Source organism: Lissotriton vulgaris, chromosome 3_1 (assembly GCF_964263255.1).
Source record: "Lissotriton vulgaris chromosome 3_1, aLisVul1.2, whole genome shotgun sequence".
In the NCBI taxonomy this organism is placed as follows: Eukaryota; Metazoa; Chordata; class Amphibia; order Caudata; family Salamandridae; genus Lissotriton; species Lissotriton vulgaris.
In genome coordinates, this window is record NC_141689.1 from 2,015,751,560 (window position 1) to 2,015,769,254 (window position 17,695).

The following is a 17,695-nucleotide window of genomic DNA, read 5'->3' on the forward strand; positions in this document are numbered from 1 at the left end:
CTGATTACCCCTTTTAACATAGGTAGAATAGAGGTGGACCTTTGTGAAGTATCAAAACATTAAAAATCCTCTTCAACAGGGTCTGTATGCAAGTCAACCCTGTGTTATTGTGCAGCTCTGAACGAGTTGGTTGAAACCCATGCTGTCCTCTGGAGGGGAGGGTCTAGAGAGGTAGATGTGGTCTTGTGGTAGGTTAGGGACATATGGTGTTTAGTAATCGTCCCAGGGGCCTGGGGTAGAAGGCGGACAAGGATTCCCTAGTGGCTCATCGTCTGCACCCTCCCCTGTGTCAGGTGTCCTCATCGTCTACTGGTGAGGAGATGGTGTAGGAGAGTGATGTGGTGGGGGATGTGGAGAAGGGATCCTGAGAGGAAATGTTGCTATGTGTCTTAGGTGGTGGAGCAGGTGGAGGAGTGTCCAGTGGTCTCTTTTTAGAACTGAGAGTCAGTTGACCAGTCTTTGGGTCTTTTAGAAAGAGTTTTTTGGGTGGGATCTGGTGTAAAAAGCTCTTATGGTGGAGGCTGGTGTTTCGGCGCCGATATTTTCGGTTTCAAAGGCTTGCGCATCACCGACTTTGGAGCAGATTTGTGCTCTCTAGGCTTTGAACCATGAGGTTTTATAGTCTCTGCAGGAGCTTGCGGAACCGGTTGTTTCTTTGGTTCCAAGTGTTTTTCGGCTCTGAAGGTTGAGAGTCTGTACTCATTGGTAGCGGCTTTTTGCTAGGAACCGATGGTTTTTTCTGAGTCGAGGGGTTGGTGCCAGTAAATTTCGTTGCAGATTGCGTGGATGCAGAGGCAGTGGTCGGCACGGAGGAGGAGGACAGTTTATTTTTCGGTGCCAGGGACTGGGTTTCGGTACAGACGGTAGGCTGACTCGAGCCCAAAGTAGCCTGAAGGCTTAGTTTTAGTCTTCTTTGCAAAGGCCGGAGGCGGGCCTGAGAAGTACTGGCTCGATGTGCACCTGGGCCTGAAGGTGAAGGTGTGATTGAAGCCTTATTTAGTGGAGAGGGGAGGGGGGGGGTCGAGGGTCGACGTCACTACTTACGACCCGCTGCCCAGGAGTGATGTCTTCGACATCGGAGTCATCGGCTTCGGGGGCACTGAAGAGTCCTTCGAGCCGCTCCTGTCTGGTACATAGACGCCCTCTAAGATGTCATTGGGAATAGATGCCGACGAGTGAGCCATTGTTATTCGAGCTAGACCATCCCAAATGGTTTTCTTGGAGCGGAAAGCGGCACAAGCTGGACAGTCTCTGGCCTTGTGCTCCAGAGAAAGGCAGAGTTTACACACCTCAAAGATCTGTGTGTGGGAACTTCGACCCACATTGAGGACACTTTTAAAGGGAGTCCTTTCCATGAGCCAGATGTAAAGGCCCAGGTAGGCCCAAAGGCCTTCATTGACAACCGGAATCGAGGACTTCGAACTTGGAGAGATGCATGACAACTAGGGATCGCGATCAAAACAATACCGGAGAAAAGGGTGAAGGATTGAATGTCGTAAGTGGGATAGGTAACGGTACCGAACTGGAGCGAAATAAACACATCCGCGACCGATGGCGGAAAAAAACAAACTGAAGAAGGAGCCGATGCCCATGTGCACTATCATCCAAAGGAGGAGTCACCTATCTTGTGACTTCCAAAGACTTTTCCAAGACAAAAATCAGTGCAAACATCCGGGCCCAACACCAAATGGCGACCTATGCATAGTGTGTGATCTGCACCTCCTATGCCTCGAACGGTGGGTTTCTTGGAGAAGGCAGATATAGCAGTTGGCGTTTGTAAGTATGGATAAAAGCGCCAGACACTTTACTGGCCCACTGAGGCCTAAGATGTTCAGGCTGAATATTTTATTATTTTGCTAGAATGGGTAATTCTTGTAAGTCATAGTCCCTGTACATACATATATACCTTTATTTCCAATTAACCCTATGAGTGGTTAGTGGTTAGTGGTTTTATAAACGCAGTTATATGTAAACCAGAATGCGCATTGTATGCCTCTGACGTATCACTCTTAACTAAATGCATATAATGTTATATTACTCTTGACCAAATGCATACATTGTTGTCACCTCTAGCCCGTATTTGCACCTGGCAAATTCTGGTCAGTTCCCTGGTTTTAAAACTTCGCATTAATGAATTGACAGAGCTCGCTGTATGCTGTTCTATGGTTCGTGTTTATTTTTATCCGTATCACTCTGTATACAGTTGTAGTGTCACCTACTCAGTATGCCACCACTTGACACAGTAATTGTAAGAAATGTACATTGTTGATACTGTGCGCCCCTTTTACCTCAGTGTTAATTTATATTAATTTTTGCATTATGCATTTATGTTTCAGGACTAGATTTATCACAAAAGGTAGATCGGAATAAAAATTCCATAAAGCTGGCAACGTATCCAACTATTAGTCTAGAATATGCAGTACATGTTAATAACATTGGTGTATTCTCAATGCGCTCTCAAGGCAATCTGTGCAAAAAGTGCAAAACACGGACTGAAAGTCAGTTAAGCCGATACAAACATAACAGGATTGGCTTCACGGAAGGACAGACAAAATTGCATCTTATGCAGATGACTTTCTTAATTTCCTCCCAAGATGCTAATCATGCTATCCCTGCAATATTGGATGAAATATCTTATGCTGCAGTTTCGGGTTACTCGCTAAACTTTGAAAAAACAGAAGTCTAATTAAATAAACCTATGCTTGCCCTCCATAGCGAATAAAAAAATTAAGCTGTCAACCATCCCAAATCAAATACTTAGGGATCCACTTTAAAAATAATCTAGATGGCACATGGAAACTATCTGCAGAAACCCTACTTTAAAAACGTTAAACTACTTGAATCTTGGACCCCTAAATTCATGAAGTGGTGCTGACGTGCAGAATGCATCAAAAGGATAGCTCACAAATAATCTTTATTTCCTCCATGTTACCACAGCAGCTATCCTCCAACTTTTTCAAAAGTATGGACTCCTCGCTTTCCGATTTTCTGTGGAAAAGGAAAAAAGGCAGAATCTCCCTCAAAACTAAAATTTGACAAATGTAATGGAGGATTAAACATCCCGTATTTCTACAAATACCAACTTGCCCTCCTTATTAAGTAAGCCTCTTAGTGGCTCAGCCCTTCCACCTTTGGCAAACCTTAATGGCTACACATCGAAGAACACTTTACAAAACCCTTCATTAACAAAGATGGACCATGAAGTCGCTTAATTTACAACTTTCCAAGTTCAGAATCAGGGACACCATGGTTGCGCTCAAAATATTAGATACAAAATTTCCGAACAAGATTCAATCCTCAGATTTCATTTCTCTATGGGTCATCATCAAAAATGAAGGAAAATTAAACTGTCTTCTTTGGTAACAAAAAAAAAAAAAGGACCTTGGCTCTGCCGTTAACCCCCAAAACATTTGCAGACCTATAAGCCATCCACAACTTAGAGTATAGACCTCTAAAAATTCCTTAAACTCTGAGGTGCTACAAGGAAATATATTAAACACCACAAATCATTTTCAACTTGCTCACAAAGCTGACTAAACTGCAACATGCTGCTGTAATAACCTATACATTCTTAAACTCATCCTACTTTGGTAATAAGCCGACAAATAAAATCCCAAAAGGATTTGGACTAACTCACTGTCCTCATTATACCATACAACCATTACTGAACACACTGGGAAGACAATCTGGTCCCTCGCTCTAAAAAACAAAGTATCTCCTTTCCTATCACAATGTAAATAGACGATACATAAAGCCCACTTAACACCAGAGAAACTCTTAAAACTAGGACTCCGAGAATCCGATCTATGGTGGAATTGCCACAAATTTCCTGGCTCTTAACCACATGCTTTTCAACTGTAAGATGCTAAAGACCATTTTGGAAGGAAATCGAAAATGTACTAAATTACACTAAGATTCCAATAAACAGTGTTACTAGGATCTTGGTTTCACTCCCCCGATATAAAACTAAAGTCCCATGATAAGAGCCTACTAGACCTTTCAACAATAGGAATTTAAATGTTCTGTGTGAGTGGAAATCATTCAAAAAATAAACCCACCGTTCTTGGTGGGCATGGGTCTGCTTCACAAGAAGTGCAGGTAATTACTTATTAACTTCGAGGGCACGCTCCAATTATTGAATAAACTGGATCTTTATATCCAGATGAATCAAACAACCCTGGAACATCCCCTCAATGGATAATCCAGCATAACCACCTTGATCAATTTAGTACATATTTCAACAATGCACCACAGCCAACAACTGACTAAACTTGTGTATTCACTATCAGCACCATCTATACTCGTGCCACTCAGCCTATTATTCTCATATTCCCTTCTGCCCCTCTTTGTATCTTATGCGGTTTCTTTATTCCTTGCCCACTTTCCTTTTCCCATATTTTATCTTCTGATAGAATTCCCTTTATTGATGAGGTTTCAACCAACAAGGCTATACCATAATATTTTCAATAGCTTACCATAAGTATATAATGTACCATACTAGGTTTCATTTACATACAGCATTGTATGGAATTTGTATGTTCCTTTCCCGCAAACCCTCAAAATCAATAACAATTTTGGAAATGGAAAGCCAGTTATAACATGGGCCAACAATCATTAAACATAAAAAACCAAGAACAAAATGGGTGTAGGAAGTGATTAGATCAACCTGCCTTTTAATCAATGTAGGTAGTGAGTGCAGAGGCCCTCGTGTTCTAGTGAAATAGTAGTTTAGCTCCTCAAGCTACCTTTAAAATGGAAATACAAATGATGATATAAAAAGGTACCTTTGTTTATGATATAACTAATGGCTTCAGGTCCCAGAGTGTCGTAAAGAGGCACAGTCACCATTGAATATGTGCAGCAACCAAGTTCAGTTATCACCCACTGTAAGATAACAAAACAATCAGTTAAAAAGATGGGTTTTATTAAAAAAAAAAAAAAAAAAGAAAGTAAAAGGAGCACTGCAGGATTACGTATCAGTACACAAAATAGTAAACAAGTCTGGTGATATTACTTTACCTCATACATTCTATATTGGCCTACCAAATCCACATGAAGCAAGTACTCTGCTTATCAGCTATACTCTAATAAGGAGCCATAAAATATTTAGTTTTGTTAACCCCTTAAGTGCTGCGTCGGGGCGTTGGCCGACGGCAGCACTACCTCCCCAGTGCTGCGCACGACCATTGGACGTCCATTCAGCACTAGTTCCAATGGACAGCGCAGCACTGGGGAGGGATGTTTACGAGCATCTATGAGGTTAAGAACGCCTTCCCCACTCCAATCAACCTCAAGGCCAAAACGTTGTCAAAACAATTTCCATTCTGAGAGATACAGTCTGCCCCTAGAGTCCATACCTGGACTGAGGATTCATGCAACATGTGGCTCATCATTGAAATAGCAGATGAAAAGGGAATAGTGATCATTACAATTATTCCCCCATCAGTCGGAAAATGTGTTTGGTTTGAAAGTCTATTTTAACATTGATAAAAGCACCTTTATTGCCTTCCCAGAGGTCAGTCTTTGTTATTATGTTCAATAAGGAGGGACAGGCTTCCTGTGAACTTGAGTTCCATTATCTTAACTTAATAGCTTTTGATAGAACACTTTCAATGCCCTTCTCATACATCTGAAGTAATTTGCCAATGTTATTTTGGCATAAAATATTTGGTTTGGGATCAATTAAGTCTTGTTGCGAGCAGGCTATCTGGTTTGTTGCCTTTCAGAAAAACTTTGAAGATCGGGTTGAATTAGGACTGGTTTATCGTGTACTATATTCATCACCTGAGGTTACTCGCCGCTTTCTGGGGTTTATGATCGTCACGGTTTCAATTTGCTAATTCCATATAAAGTTTGACAATTTCAATTTGGCTTATTTCTATTGATCCTACTGTATTACTATTCACAGCACAATTTTAAATGTGCCAAAACCTGCCTCTTTATTAATTTTCCTTAACCCGTTAATTGGAAAGCAGTTTGTGCTGTTAATACATATCCTTAAAAGGCCCAGTCCCCGTGTCGTCTGCATGTTTTCACCCAATTTTTGATTTAGTTGAAAGGGAATGAAGCACTTTTACTGTTTTCAAATTCATATTGCGTTTCAGTGATCTGGTCTGAAAAAGGACTAGTGCCACATTCTGAAGTATTAGTTTCAGGGACAGCAGGCCAAGGAGACCGTGCCCTTCTTCCGTCAGCCATATCAGGACATCGCCTCCAAATGTATACTTCTACAAATGAACTACATTCCAGTACTTAAGGCAGCAAAAGTCGTTGAAATATTGATCCATTTGGGTGCCCTCTCTCAGACCCAATTAAAGTGCCCTGTTTTATTCTGATGAAGGCCCCAGAAGTGAATACATTACTAGGTCACAAAATTGAGGAATCTTCGGTGTGGAATGCCAGGCTGCTTCTATAGGAAGGTTTTGGAATTGAACTCCTTAATTCATACAGGCCCCCTTCTATTATGTGCAGGCAGGTTGTCTATAACTCCACATAGAGTATCACTTTTTTTTTTTTTTAGAAAGTGTGATTCACTCTGGACATTTCAACCTCCATCTGTCCAACTAATGTAGCAGCTTCGATTTATCACTGTTTTTATACAATGTTTTTTAATATAATTTTGATTATGAGTGCTTTCCCCATGCTGATGCATATAGCAGCATGTTTTCAATGTGTATAGCATTTTTTATTTTTTTTATTACAGTTTTATATAGCGCGAACTTGACCCAAATCGGGTATCGGAGCGCTTTACATAGCACCAGTAGCATTACATGAGGACACATTAATTTTTGTTAGGCACAGGGAGATTAAGTGATTTGCGCAGAATCACAGGAAGTTCAGCGTCATTCAATGAAAAAGTTAATGTCAACTTAATAATTTTCCTTTAGAGCACCGACACACTGACTTTAAACATTAGAAAATTCAGCTTAAGAGAATCCAACATAACCACAGTTTTACATTATGCAGTCGATGCAGTGGTTTTAAAGTACTGATAGGAAACCATGTTCCCATTCCATTTCTTATTTTCTGTAAACATGACATTTTGGCTTCTGTTACTTGAGCTAGACGTAGCTTTTCTAGGAGTACATCCTAACCGGATGGACTCTGAGAATTCTCATGTGGGCTTCCGTCTGGTTCAATAGGACTTATTAAAAGAGGGCAAAGGTTCCAGTAATTTAAACAGGAGCTCAATCTCTGGTATCTTTGGCTACAGAGCAAACAGGCTTCACTTAGAGAAAATGTGTAAGGCGCATCAAACTGTTAAAAAGTCAGCGCAATACAAATCGCCAAAAATGTAATAGGCAAAATGAAAGCAAAGAAAAAATCCAATTGGGAGAACCAGAAATATGTTTTAAAACTATTTAAAGAGAAGAGGCTCGGGGCGTGGCCAAGATGGCGACCTGATCGGACGCGGGCTTCAGTGGCTCCCTGCTCAGATCCCTCCTAGAGCCCCTTAAAGAGCGTTTTACCCACCCCCCCAGCCCTTGGTACCTTGACCGCCCGGTGAGGGTGCTTTGCAGTCGCCCCCGAAGTGTGGTTGCCGGGTTGCTGGGGCCCCCGGATCCGTGCCAACGGAGTGAAGCGGCTGATCCACGGGCGGGAAATGGCGGCCAGCCCGGTGCTTTGAGCGGCTCTGCCCCGACCTCCGATCACCGGGGTCCTCCTGCAGCCACACAAGACTGTATTATTGCCCCATCGAACTAAGCCCTGGCTGGGGAAGCCAGGGCTTAGTTCTGAGAGGCCGGTGTGGGCGATGTGGGGAGCCCTGAAATCAGTGGCCCGCGGTGAACTTATTGCGATAGCCGCGGCAGAGGCCAAGGACCGTAAAGCAAAAAGAGACGACCTCACCGCTCAAGTTTGAGCTGGAGAGAGTTCATAGCCGCACTTATGCTCCATGGGTCTGGAGGCAACTGAAGGCAGCCAGGACCCAATTAGCCAGCCTAGACACTGACAGGGCGGAATTTGCTGCTCTCCGCCTCCGCCATACGTATTACGTTGGGGGCAACAAAACCGGTCGCTTACTGGCTAGCGCCCTGAAAGCTAAAACCCAATGTTCAAAAATCTCTGGCCTTACTGATGACTCGGGCGCAGTCCTCACCGAGGAGACTCAGGTTGCGGAGGAGTTTTGGACCTTCTACGCCTCTTTATACGGGGCCGATGCGGTGTACCGAGGACGTCGATGCTTATCTGGACTCAGCGACGATCACCGAGCTGTCTTAGCTAAACACAGACACTCTGGACGCCCCCATCCGTCTGGATGAGGTGCTGGCCGCTATATCCCACCTCCGCCCGCACAAATCCCCAGGACCAGATGGCTTCTCAGCCGGTTTTTATAAAACCTTCAGTCAGCTGTTCGCTCCGGTTCTCACCCGGCTTTTCAATTCCTTTGAAGGCCCAAGCTCCATCCCCCCAGACATGCGGACGGCCGAAATAGTTGTGCTACCTAAACCGGGTAAGAAACCTCCGCACTGCTCCGCGTTCCGCCCCATCCCGTTACTCAACTTAGACTTGAAACTCTTTACTGGGATTTTGGCTGCGCGCCTTGGTCCATACCTGCCTGGGATTTTGGAGCCTGATCAGTCAGGTTTTGTCCCTAATCGTCAATGCAGCGATAACACCAAACGGGTACTCCATCTGGTTGACAAGGCTCATTTCCAGGACTCAGACTCCGCGTGGTTGGCCATCGATGCTGAAAAGGCGTTCGATCGAGTCAACTGGACCTACCTACAGCGAGTCTTGACGCGCTTTCGGCTAGGAGACCGCTTTCAGTCCTGGATCTCAAGTTGTTTCCACCGCCCCCAAGCTCTGGTCCGCTTGGGTGGCCTCCGCTCGAGGCTTTTTGAAATCCAGCGCGGCACGAGGCAGGCGTGTCCCCTCTTACCCCTCCTGTTTGCCCTATATATAGAGCCCCTAGCGCAGAAGATCCGGGATAACCCTGCTATCCAGGGCATCACCTTCGGCCAAGAACCTCACACGGTAGGCCTTTATGCCGACTACATACTAGCCACTCTAGATCATCCAGAATGCTCCGTCCCCGCTTTTTTGGAGGAGCTGGAGGCTTTTGGTTCCGTCTCAGGCTTCAAAATCAATAGAGTGAAATCCCTGATATTGCCCCTGGGCAAAAATTCCCACCCTGGCAGGAATACATTCGCATACGGGGGCTACCTACAGCTGACCTAACAACTCCCATACTTGGGTGTGACTCACGTTGACGGAGTCAACGATAGCTCAACTACAAAACCCTCACCTCCCAAATCCGGACCGACCTTACGCGCTGGTCCTAGCAACCCCTCTCCCTACTGGGGCGCGTCGCAGATGCCAGTACTACCAAAGATCTTATACCTCTTTCAAACCCTCCCGGTCTTGCCCCCCGCAGGTGTCCTTGCGGACCTACAAGCTGCCCTCCACCATTTCATCTGGGAGGGGAAACAGTCGCACCTACAGAAACGGCTGGCATACCGGAGCATAGATGAGGGGGGGGGGGGGGGGGGGGGGGGGAGGTCTCGGAGCACCCAACCTTTTGCAATATTTCCAGGCCTCCCGACTCCGCTTTTTGGTGGAATGATATAGGCCGGAATCCGAGGAACTGTGGGTATTTCAGGACAGAGCGATGGCCCAGACGCCCCTGTGGAGGGTTCCTTTCCTCTTCCAGCAGCACCAGCCACAATACCTCTTGAAGTCACCTATCACCGCACCATCATGCGGGTTTGGGACACGGTCGCCGTTAAAAGAGGTTTAACAACCTTCCCCTCCCCATCCTGGACAACCCGGAGTTATCGCCGGGCAATGACCCCCCACGCCTTTTCGCAATGGCGCGTTACCAACTGCCGTTCTGCCGGCGACCTTTTCGATTTGCGGGGCTTTCTCCCCCTCTCGGACATCCAACAGGGCTATGACATAACACAGCCTCACCTTTTCCAATACTTCCAACACCGGCACTGGCTCACACATCCAGTCAACGCCCCCCTAGTTGGTCGACCGATAACTGTTTTTGAGAAATGGCTCATGACAAAAATGACAAGACTCGGATAGACATCTCATCTATCTACAAAATGCTCACGCCCCCAGCCAAAACAGCGGGTCTGACGCATTGGGAAACGGAACTTGGCAGGGTTCTGACACCCAAAGAATGGAGAGATATATATATATATATATATATATATATATATATATATATATATATATATATATATATATATATAGCCTCACACATCACACAACACTGCAGGCAGGGAAGCAGCGGTGAAGCTAGCCATGTATTGGCATCTCACCCCGGCCCTGCTCCATAAAGGGATCCCGACTCGTAGCACATTGTGCTGGAGGGGATGTGGGGAACGGGGCACCTTTACCCATCTCCTCTGGGACTGCTGTGAGGTTCGGGGCTATTGGGAGACTGTCCTGGACGACATGGACTCTACCTTCGACACCGAAGTCCCTAGATTTTCAGCCTACACCATCTCGGGCCTACCAAACGTACTCACTTTTCCCCTCCAATAGACTCTGGGACGCCAGATTGGGATCGCCATGCAAGCGGCTACGCAACATGTCCTATCGCTCCGGGGCTTGACCCCAGGCCTACACACACGGGATGGCTACACAAACTCTGGTTCACTTTGGGGATGGAACGCATTCAGGCTACACTTACACACTCCACAGCTGCATTTCAGAAGGTCTGGCTCCTGCTGCTATCCCTCCTGTCCAAAGAGTTTAATGAGATCACATGCCCCAGATAGCTCTGCATTCTGCGACTTACTGAAGCTACACATGACCCTCCGTGATTTCATGTATCATTGCAGTACCCACTGCCTGATTGCTTCTGAGATGGTTTCCCATGTACGGCACTCTGGTTGGGGTGGGGGTGGGGGGGGGGGGTGAAGGGAAGGGGGGTTGGTTCCTGGTTTTTGTTCTTACAGTTTTGCTTTCTTACAACGCCCATCATTCGCTGCCTTGGCATTGTACCTCTGCTCTGGCATATGTACCTAGCCTATTGTTCGATTTATAGAGAAGACGTGTCTGTCTCGCTAGCAATATATGTCTATTGCCTCTCCATCGTACTGTGATGCCTGCTTTTGATCTAAAAATTAATAAAACACATTTGAAATTAAGATTAAAGAGAAAAGGCTCCAAGAAAAAGTAAAATGGCAATCCATGATCACTGTTCGTAGGAGACTCTGATCTAGGCACGATTTCAGGCAGGCCACAATGCAGCACTGTTCATATACAACAATCCGGTTCATGCACTTAGTCTCTGAAATGGAAGTCAAAATCCTTTAGCTGGGCAAGGCTACTTCATCAAGTCCTCTCAAAGCCACAAAACCGACAAAGTCCTGATGAAGCAGTTTGTTTTAGGGGAAAAGCTCAGAGCAGAAAAGTTCAAATTTGGCGGTCCATGGAAATTCTCCCAGTTTGATACTTTTTGTGCCGTTGCCCGGTTAAGATTTCTATGTTCCGACTAAGGGGGTAATTATGATGGCGTAACAATCTCCGACCGTCACGCCATCGTAACGTGATTTATCCACCGCCAGATTCCGATGGCGGTGGGTATCGTGGCAGATGGAAAGTTTGTCCGCTGCTCGGGAATCTTTACGATATCCGGCCGGGTGGAAATGAGGCACATATATGGTGGCAGTGCCTAGCAGGCATCGCCATCCATATTATGATGTATGGTTTTCAAGGCCTTTCCATGGCGGCGATGCCGCCATGGAAAGTCTGGCGGGGATTTGTAATGGGGGCCCGTTGCGGGACCCCCAGGGGGTGGGGGTGCACAGGGGGGGTACCTATGGTACCCCCCCTGCATGTCCATGGTGGCAGGCATCGAGCAGTGCCCGCCATGTTGTGCAATGAAATGCACAACATGACATTTTACCATTGGGGCGGGTGCTGCAGCCAGCAGCATCCACCGCAATGTTAAAATGCCAGATGCGACCGCCACCGCGGTGGTCGCATCATGATCAGGGGCGCGGAACCGCCACATGGCAGGCGGGCAGTCCCGTTTCCGCTAGGATGGAAAGCGGACCCAGGTCCGCCCACCATCCTAATAGATTGTGAGCTCTTAACCCGTTAAGCGCGCCCAAACATTCCGCCCCAGTGCGGACGTTCGATTGCACTAACAGGATTCGGACGTCCAACGGTCGTGCGCAGCACGAGCGAGGTAGTGCACGCGACGACCGTTGGACGTTCGAAGCACTGAACGGGTTAAAAGAGACTTAGGGGCCTATCAGTGGGACAGTTCCTATACTTTTCAAAATATTCCGACAGCACTCAATCTGGCCTTTTTGCTAAACTCCTGATGGCCCTCATGTGGTTAGTGTGGGTGGGGTGAAATCCAAGACTTCAACGGGAGACTTTGACCCTGCTGTAGGACCTTGGTGGTTAGGGGCATGGGGAGTATGAGCTATACCAGACGTGGAGATATTTTACTATGGTGCTCAATCAAAATAAAAAACTATAAGTGGTAGCGACTGCCATACAAGACCCAGTATGTCCTGATCAATCTCCGGTCATACTGGGCGACCTGTACACTTGCATGACAGTTAAACCCCGAGACAGATTCATGACATTGACAGCATGTTGCATGGTGTAGTACATCTGGCGTATGATGAAAAGATGCGGTTTTGGGCAATTTTCCTCCTCACAATAAACAACATCTCCCTCCAACCCAGGAGGTAAGGATAAGGGATAGGATGCATAATACTACCCTGCTGAAGGTGGAGCAGATGTTCGTAGATTGCTCGTTTTTCAATATAGATCAGTTGTGGGCAGCCATGGCCACCTCACCTTTAGACTACATACACATACAGCATGCTACATCCTCTGTATGGCCAGCCTTCCCCAAGGAGCCCCTGGAGTCTTGCCTCTACCCCCCACTCAATTACTCAAATACGCTATAGACCATAGACTGGGTTGGTTATCTATGATGTACACAAAGATTAGCACAAACACGGACACCACAGCCCTTGAGAAATCAAACGTAGACCTATCTTGTGATATTGACCCAGAGGTCTGGAAATTGTTGTACTCAAATCAAATTGGTATCAGTTAATTACAGACAAACTACAGTATGTCTGTGCCCGTCACCCTCCCCCATCACGCCCCAAACACTATTGGGCAGTGATATTTAGGATAGAAAGTTACTTAATTTGAACCGAAATCCACTGCAACCCACCGATTGCTTTGCTGGGCGACACTAAACATGTTCTGAGCCCAAAAAAAGATTAGTGGGCACACTGTTACTGCTGGCCAAGAGCCAAATGCCTTGTTGCTGGGGAAGAGCTCCGCCACTTCCCCTACCAAAAACTGTAAAGCGGCTGAAAGATGCCGCTCTCAAGGGAACATGGGGAGAACTATGCCCAACTGCATCATCTTCAGGCTCGCCCACAAGACATTTGGTAAACATTTCAGCATACCTGGCCTCACCGATTACGAGGGGCAATCTACTTCATAATGTCATATCTAAGCACAGCATCTGTGCATGCCTACCATGAATACTCTGCTGTGTAATGAAAGTATGGTCTTCCCTAAAATGGAGAAAAAGGTATATCAGTGGGATGCTGGCGGCTGTATCAGACAAGAGTTCCATGAGGTTGAATACCTGCTCACCGAAGGCCCTCTGAAATGGAAGCTTCATGCAGGAGAAGGAAATTGTTACTTACCCTGTAACCATCTGTTTGTGGCATGTAGAGGTGTAGATTCACATGCAGTCAGTGCATACTCCTGCCAAGTTTTTCCTTCAAAGAATTCTTGAGTCACAACGTAGTGTGGCTCCACCCCTTGCTTGTAATGCGCATGGTCTTTGGCTCCACTGTTTGATTGCTTTTCCACGATGGTTGAGGACAAGACTGGAGCAGAGAGACACCGGAAAGGTGAATATGGCCATGCAAAAGAAGCACAAAATAATGGTAACTACAAAAGCCAAATGGCATCCGGAGCGCAGGGTAGGCGCATGTGAATCTACAGCACTAAATGCCACAAACAGATTGCTTACAGAGTAACATTTTCTGCTAGAGGCAAGAGTGGCTGTAGATACGCATGATTTAAAGCAATCCTCCCCTAAGAAGTGGCTAATCTGGATGTTGCAGAAGGCCGAAGGAGGGTACGTAGTACAGCCTAACCAACATTTGCTTGTTGGCGGGCTAATCTGTCTACACAATAGTGCTTGGGTGAAAGTGTGTGGTGTAGACCAAGTAGTTGCTTTACAAATGTCCACTATTGTGATGTTTCCAAGGAAGGCCATGGAGGCCCCTTTCTTTCTGCTGGAAGGACCCTAGGAGGAGGAGACAAAACTCTTAGCTTTTGCTTAACAGGTTTGGATACATTTAACTATCCATCTTGCTGTGCGGATTTTGGTGAGGTGTTCCTTTTATGCGGTTCAGAAAAAGCAACAAACAGTTGCTGGGTTTTTCAAAATTGCTTTGTTCTGTCTAAGTAGGACATTAAGGTTTGCTCAGCTGCTAAGGAATGAACAGCCCTTTCTGCAACCGAGTCAGGCTATGAAAAAAAACTGGAAGTTCTGTAGACTGGTTAAGGTAGAAGGGAGAAGCCGCCTTAGGAAGAAATCTGGGGTTAGTGCTGAAGGACCACCCTATCTCTATGGACCTGAAACAAAGGCTCTTCCAAGGTTAAGGCCTCGAGCTCACTAACATGTCTTAGTGATGTGATAGCGACTAGAAAAGCTACTTTACAAGAAATAATTTCTAAGGGGTATGAATCCAGCAGCTCATGCGGGGGGCATAGGTCTGAGTACAATATTAAGATTTCACACCAGAACTGGAGGTATGACTCTTCTGAACTCCTCCCTAAATGTTTTAATGACAGGAATCCTGAAGAGCATCATATGTTGGCTATTTTGGAGATATGAAGCCACAGACACCAGGTGCCGTCAAATGGAAGTGAAAGCCAGATCACACATTTGGAGGTTCAGTAACAAACAAAGTTCTGAACTGTGGCTACCAGGATGTCAATGTGGTTTGGAAGGCAGTAGAAAGCAACCCTTTCAATTTGGCAACATAGCAGGCATGAGTAGTTGGGCCTGCATGCTGCCTTAAGAATGTTCATGCATTCTGGAGGAAGACCGAGATTACCAACTTAGAACACTTCAGGAGCCAAATCGGAAGGTTGAGACTTTTGGGGTGCCATATTTCTCCATGGTTCTGTGTGAGAAGGTCTGGCCTGCTAAAAGGAGGTGGAGGGTGGTGGGTGGTGGGGGGAGGGGGTGGGGGGGAGGGGGGGTCTCCTGCGAAACCGCCCAAAAAGTTAGAGGGTAGAACAGAATAGTGAACCAGAGTGGTCTGACCCACGTCGGGACGACTAGGAAAAGAAGTCTGCCATAGCTTCCGAGCAACGAATGGATTAAGGGGGTGGGGGGCAGGGGGTGGGAGTGATTGGAAATGCATAGGCTATCCAGGATTAGTTTATCCATAGTGCACTGCCCACTGACTGTGGGTGAGAGAATTTGGAGGCGAAGTTTGAGTAACTTGCGCTTTCTGCTGTGGACAAAAAGGTCTGGAAACAACCATTGCTGGAAGAAGTGTAAGAGGACTGCTGGGAGGAGTTCCCTCCCATAGACTTGTTGCCTCAGCCTGCTGAGAAGGTCGACAACGTCGCTGTCTATTCCCAGGAGGTGCTGCGCCAATAGGTGGATCCTGTGGCGGAAGGCACAGTACCAGATATACTGAGCTAATACAGAAAGCTGAGGAGAGTGAGTGCCCCGCTGCTTCTTGATGTAATTCATGGCTGTCACGTTGTCCATCCGTACGAGGACTACCTTGCCCCGTATGTGGTGAAGGAAGGCCTTGAGGGCTTGGACAGCTAGCAGTTCAAGATAGTTGATGTGGAGATCCCAGTGCATGGGACCCCACTGGTCCAGGACCAGTCAAGATTTGTAGGTGCATCCCACCTCAGACCACCCCTCCAACCACTGAGGAGTGAGTTGGGTGTGACAGTGATCACAGTACGTGTCAAAAAAGGCCCACTCCACAACAAGTTGTTAACATTCCACCACTTCAGAGAGGAGCACAGCGGCTGATCAGCACTAGATCTTCCCAATGACCCTGATTTTGAGACCACGGATGCAATAAGCATTCCTGCAGCGTGCAGGAATTATGGGTTATGTAGGCCACAATGCCTAGGAAGCACATGACTGTCCATACTGTGACCTGTTGATTTGGCTGAATAAGAGGCAGCAACGTTTCGAAGGACTGGACTCTTGCAGGACTGGATAGGCCATGCCAACCTCTGCATGGTGGACGGCACTCAAATAAGGTTGAAGTTGAAGCGTTTATAAAAAGGACTTTATCGCGTTGATGGTAAAGCCCAGCTTCTGTAGGAGGTCTGTTGAAAGTAAATACAGCACAGGAGTCCAAGTAGTATTTACAGGTTGTAGTTTATTGGAATGTTGGTTACAGAGGTGAAGTAGGTAGCCATGGTAGTAGGTAGGCCAAGAAGTAGGTTGGTAAGAACGCCCCACCAGGAGCTGCTTTCCTTCAGCTCAGCCATGAGTCAACTGACTTGCATGAGTCACATCACATTCTGTGACATCATTCAACATTCTAGATGTCCCCAGACTGAACAAAGAGGGAAGACAGGGTGGAAAGGAGGAAGACAAGAAAAGACCTTACAACAAGGTCTAACGTGACTTGGGTGTGTACACAGCACTGTTACGTTGCGCTCCGATTTAGCCAATCATCCAGTTAGAGCAAAACATGGATGCCCTTTCTTCACAGGTACACGGCTACTACTGCAAGGTATGACACCCGAAGAGTGGCCATGTGGAAGAGTTCCGATAGGATATACTTGCTCAGGGATCGGAGGCACAGAATGAGCCTGAAGGTCCAGTCCTTCTTGGGTATGAGAAAGCAGAGGGAATATAGCCCTGAGCCATGAAGGTGCTGTGGTACAGGTTTTATTGAAGCCTTGAGGAATGCTTGGACCCCTTCCCGAAACAGACTGTTCTGGGGAAAGGACATGTCTGGGGGCTGGTATGTTGTGGGTGTGGATGTGAGCTCTAGGTAGCAACCATGGTGGATGATGTCTAACACCCACTGTTCTGAGGTGACCTGTTCTCAAGCAGGGAATATCAGCTGAAGTAGCCCCCTGCTGTCAGGTGTTGTGCAATCGGGGGGTTGGGGCGGGAGTTGCAAGTCATTGTTGGGCTGGGGCAGCTCCCTTAGGGGAGCTATCTTTGTCTATACCTTTGATGTGATTTCCACTCTAGGCGCTCCTAAAATAGCCCTTTGTGGAAGATGGTTAGGCAGGCGGAGTGGGGAAAAGGACCCCAGTGGGAAAAGGACCCAGGCCTTTTTCCAATCAGTGTCTTTATAGGTTTCTCCAGCATCTCATCAACTGGAGGATCAAATCAATGTATGAACCAATAGGGAATCTGGTGGGAGTTGGCACCTAACACAGATGGAGTCTGAAAGGGAGGCTTTGTACTTTGTCAACCTGTGGGTTAATAACCTGGGCCTTGACCGGCTCCTGGAAGATATCAGGCAAGGCTTGATCATCCCCTTCAGCATGGGAAGATACTGCTTGGAGCGATGAGCCGAAGAAATTCTGAGGAAGTCTTCTACAGGCACTCTATGCACCGGCACGTTCTGGTATGCAGCAGCCCTACCTAGAACCTCATGGTAAGAAGAGTTGTCATCTGGTGGGGGAAGGTCAGGCAGAGTAGAGGTCATGACCAGTATTGTCAAGCAGA

The 17,695-nt window shown here is 46.6% G+C and overlaps 1 protein-coding gene across 8 annotated transcripts in view; it reads right to left on the minus strand.

The window, feature by feature from the left end:
- ACSL1 (acyl-CoA synthetase long chain family member 1) overlaps positions 1-17,695 on the minus strand; it is a 408,120-nt gene that overhangs the window by 180,225 nt on the left and 210,200 nt on the right. For all 8 annotated transcript variants that reach the window (XM_086962488.1, XM_086962494.1, XM_086962493.1 and 5 more), the window contains exon 6: positions 4,785-4,884. In XM_086962488.1, coding sequence (XP_086818614.1) covers positions 4,785-4,884 — 100 coding nt within the window. The remainder of the gene's footprint in view (positions 1-4,784; positions 4,885-17,695) is intronic.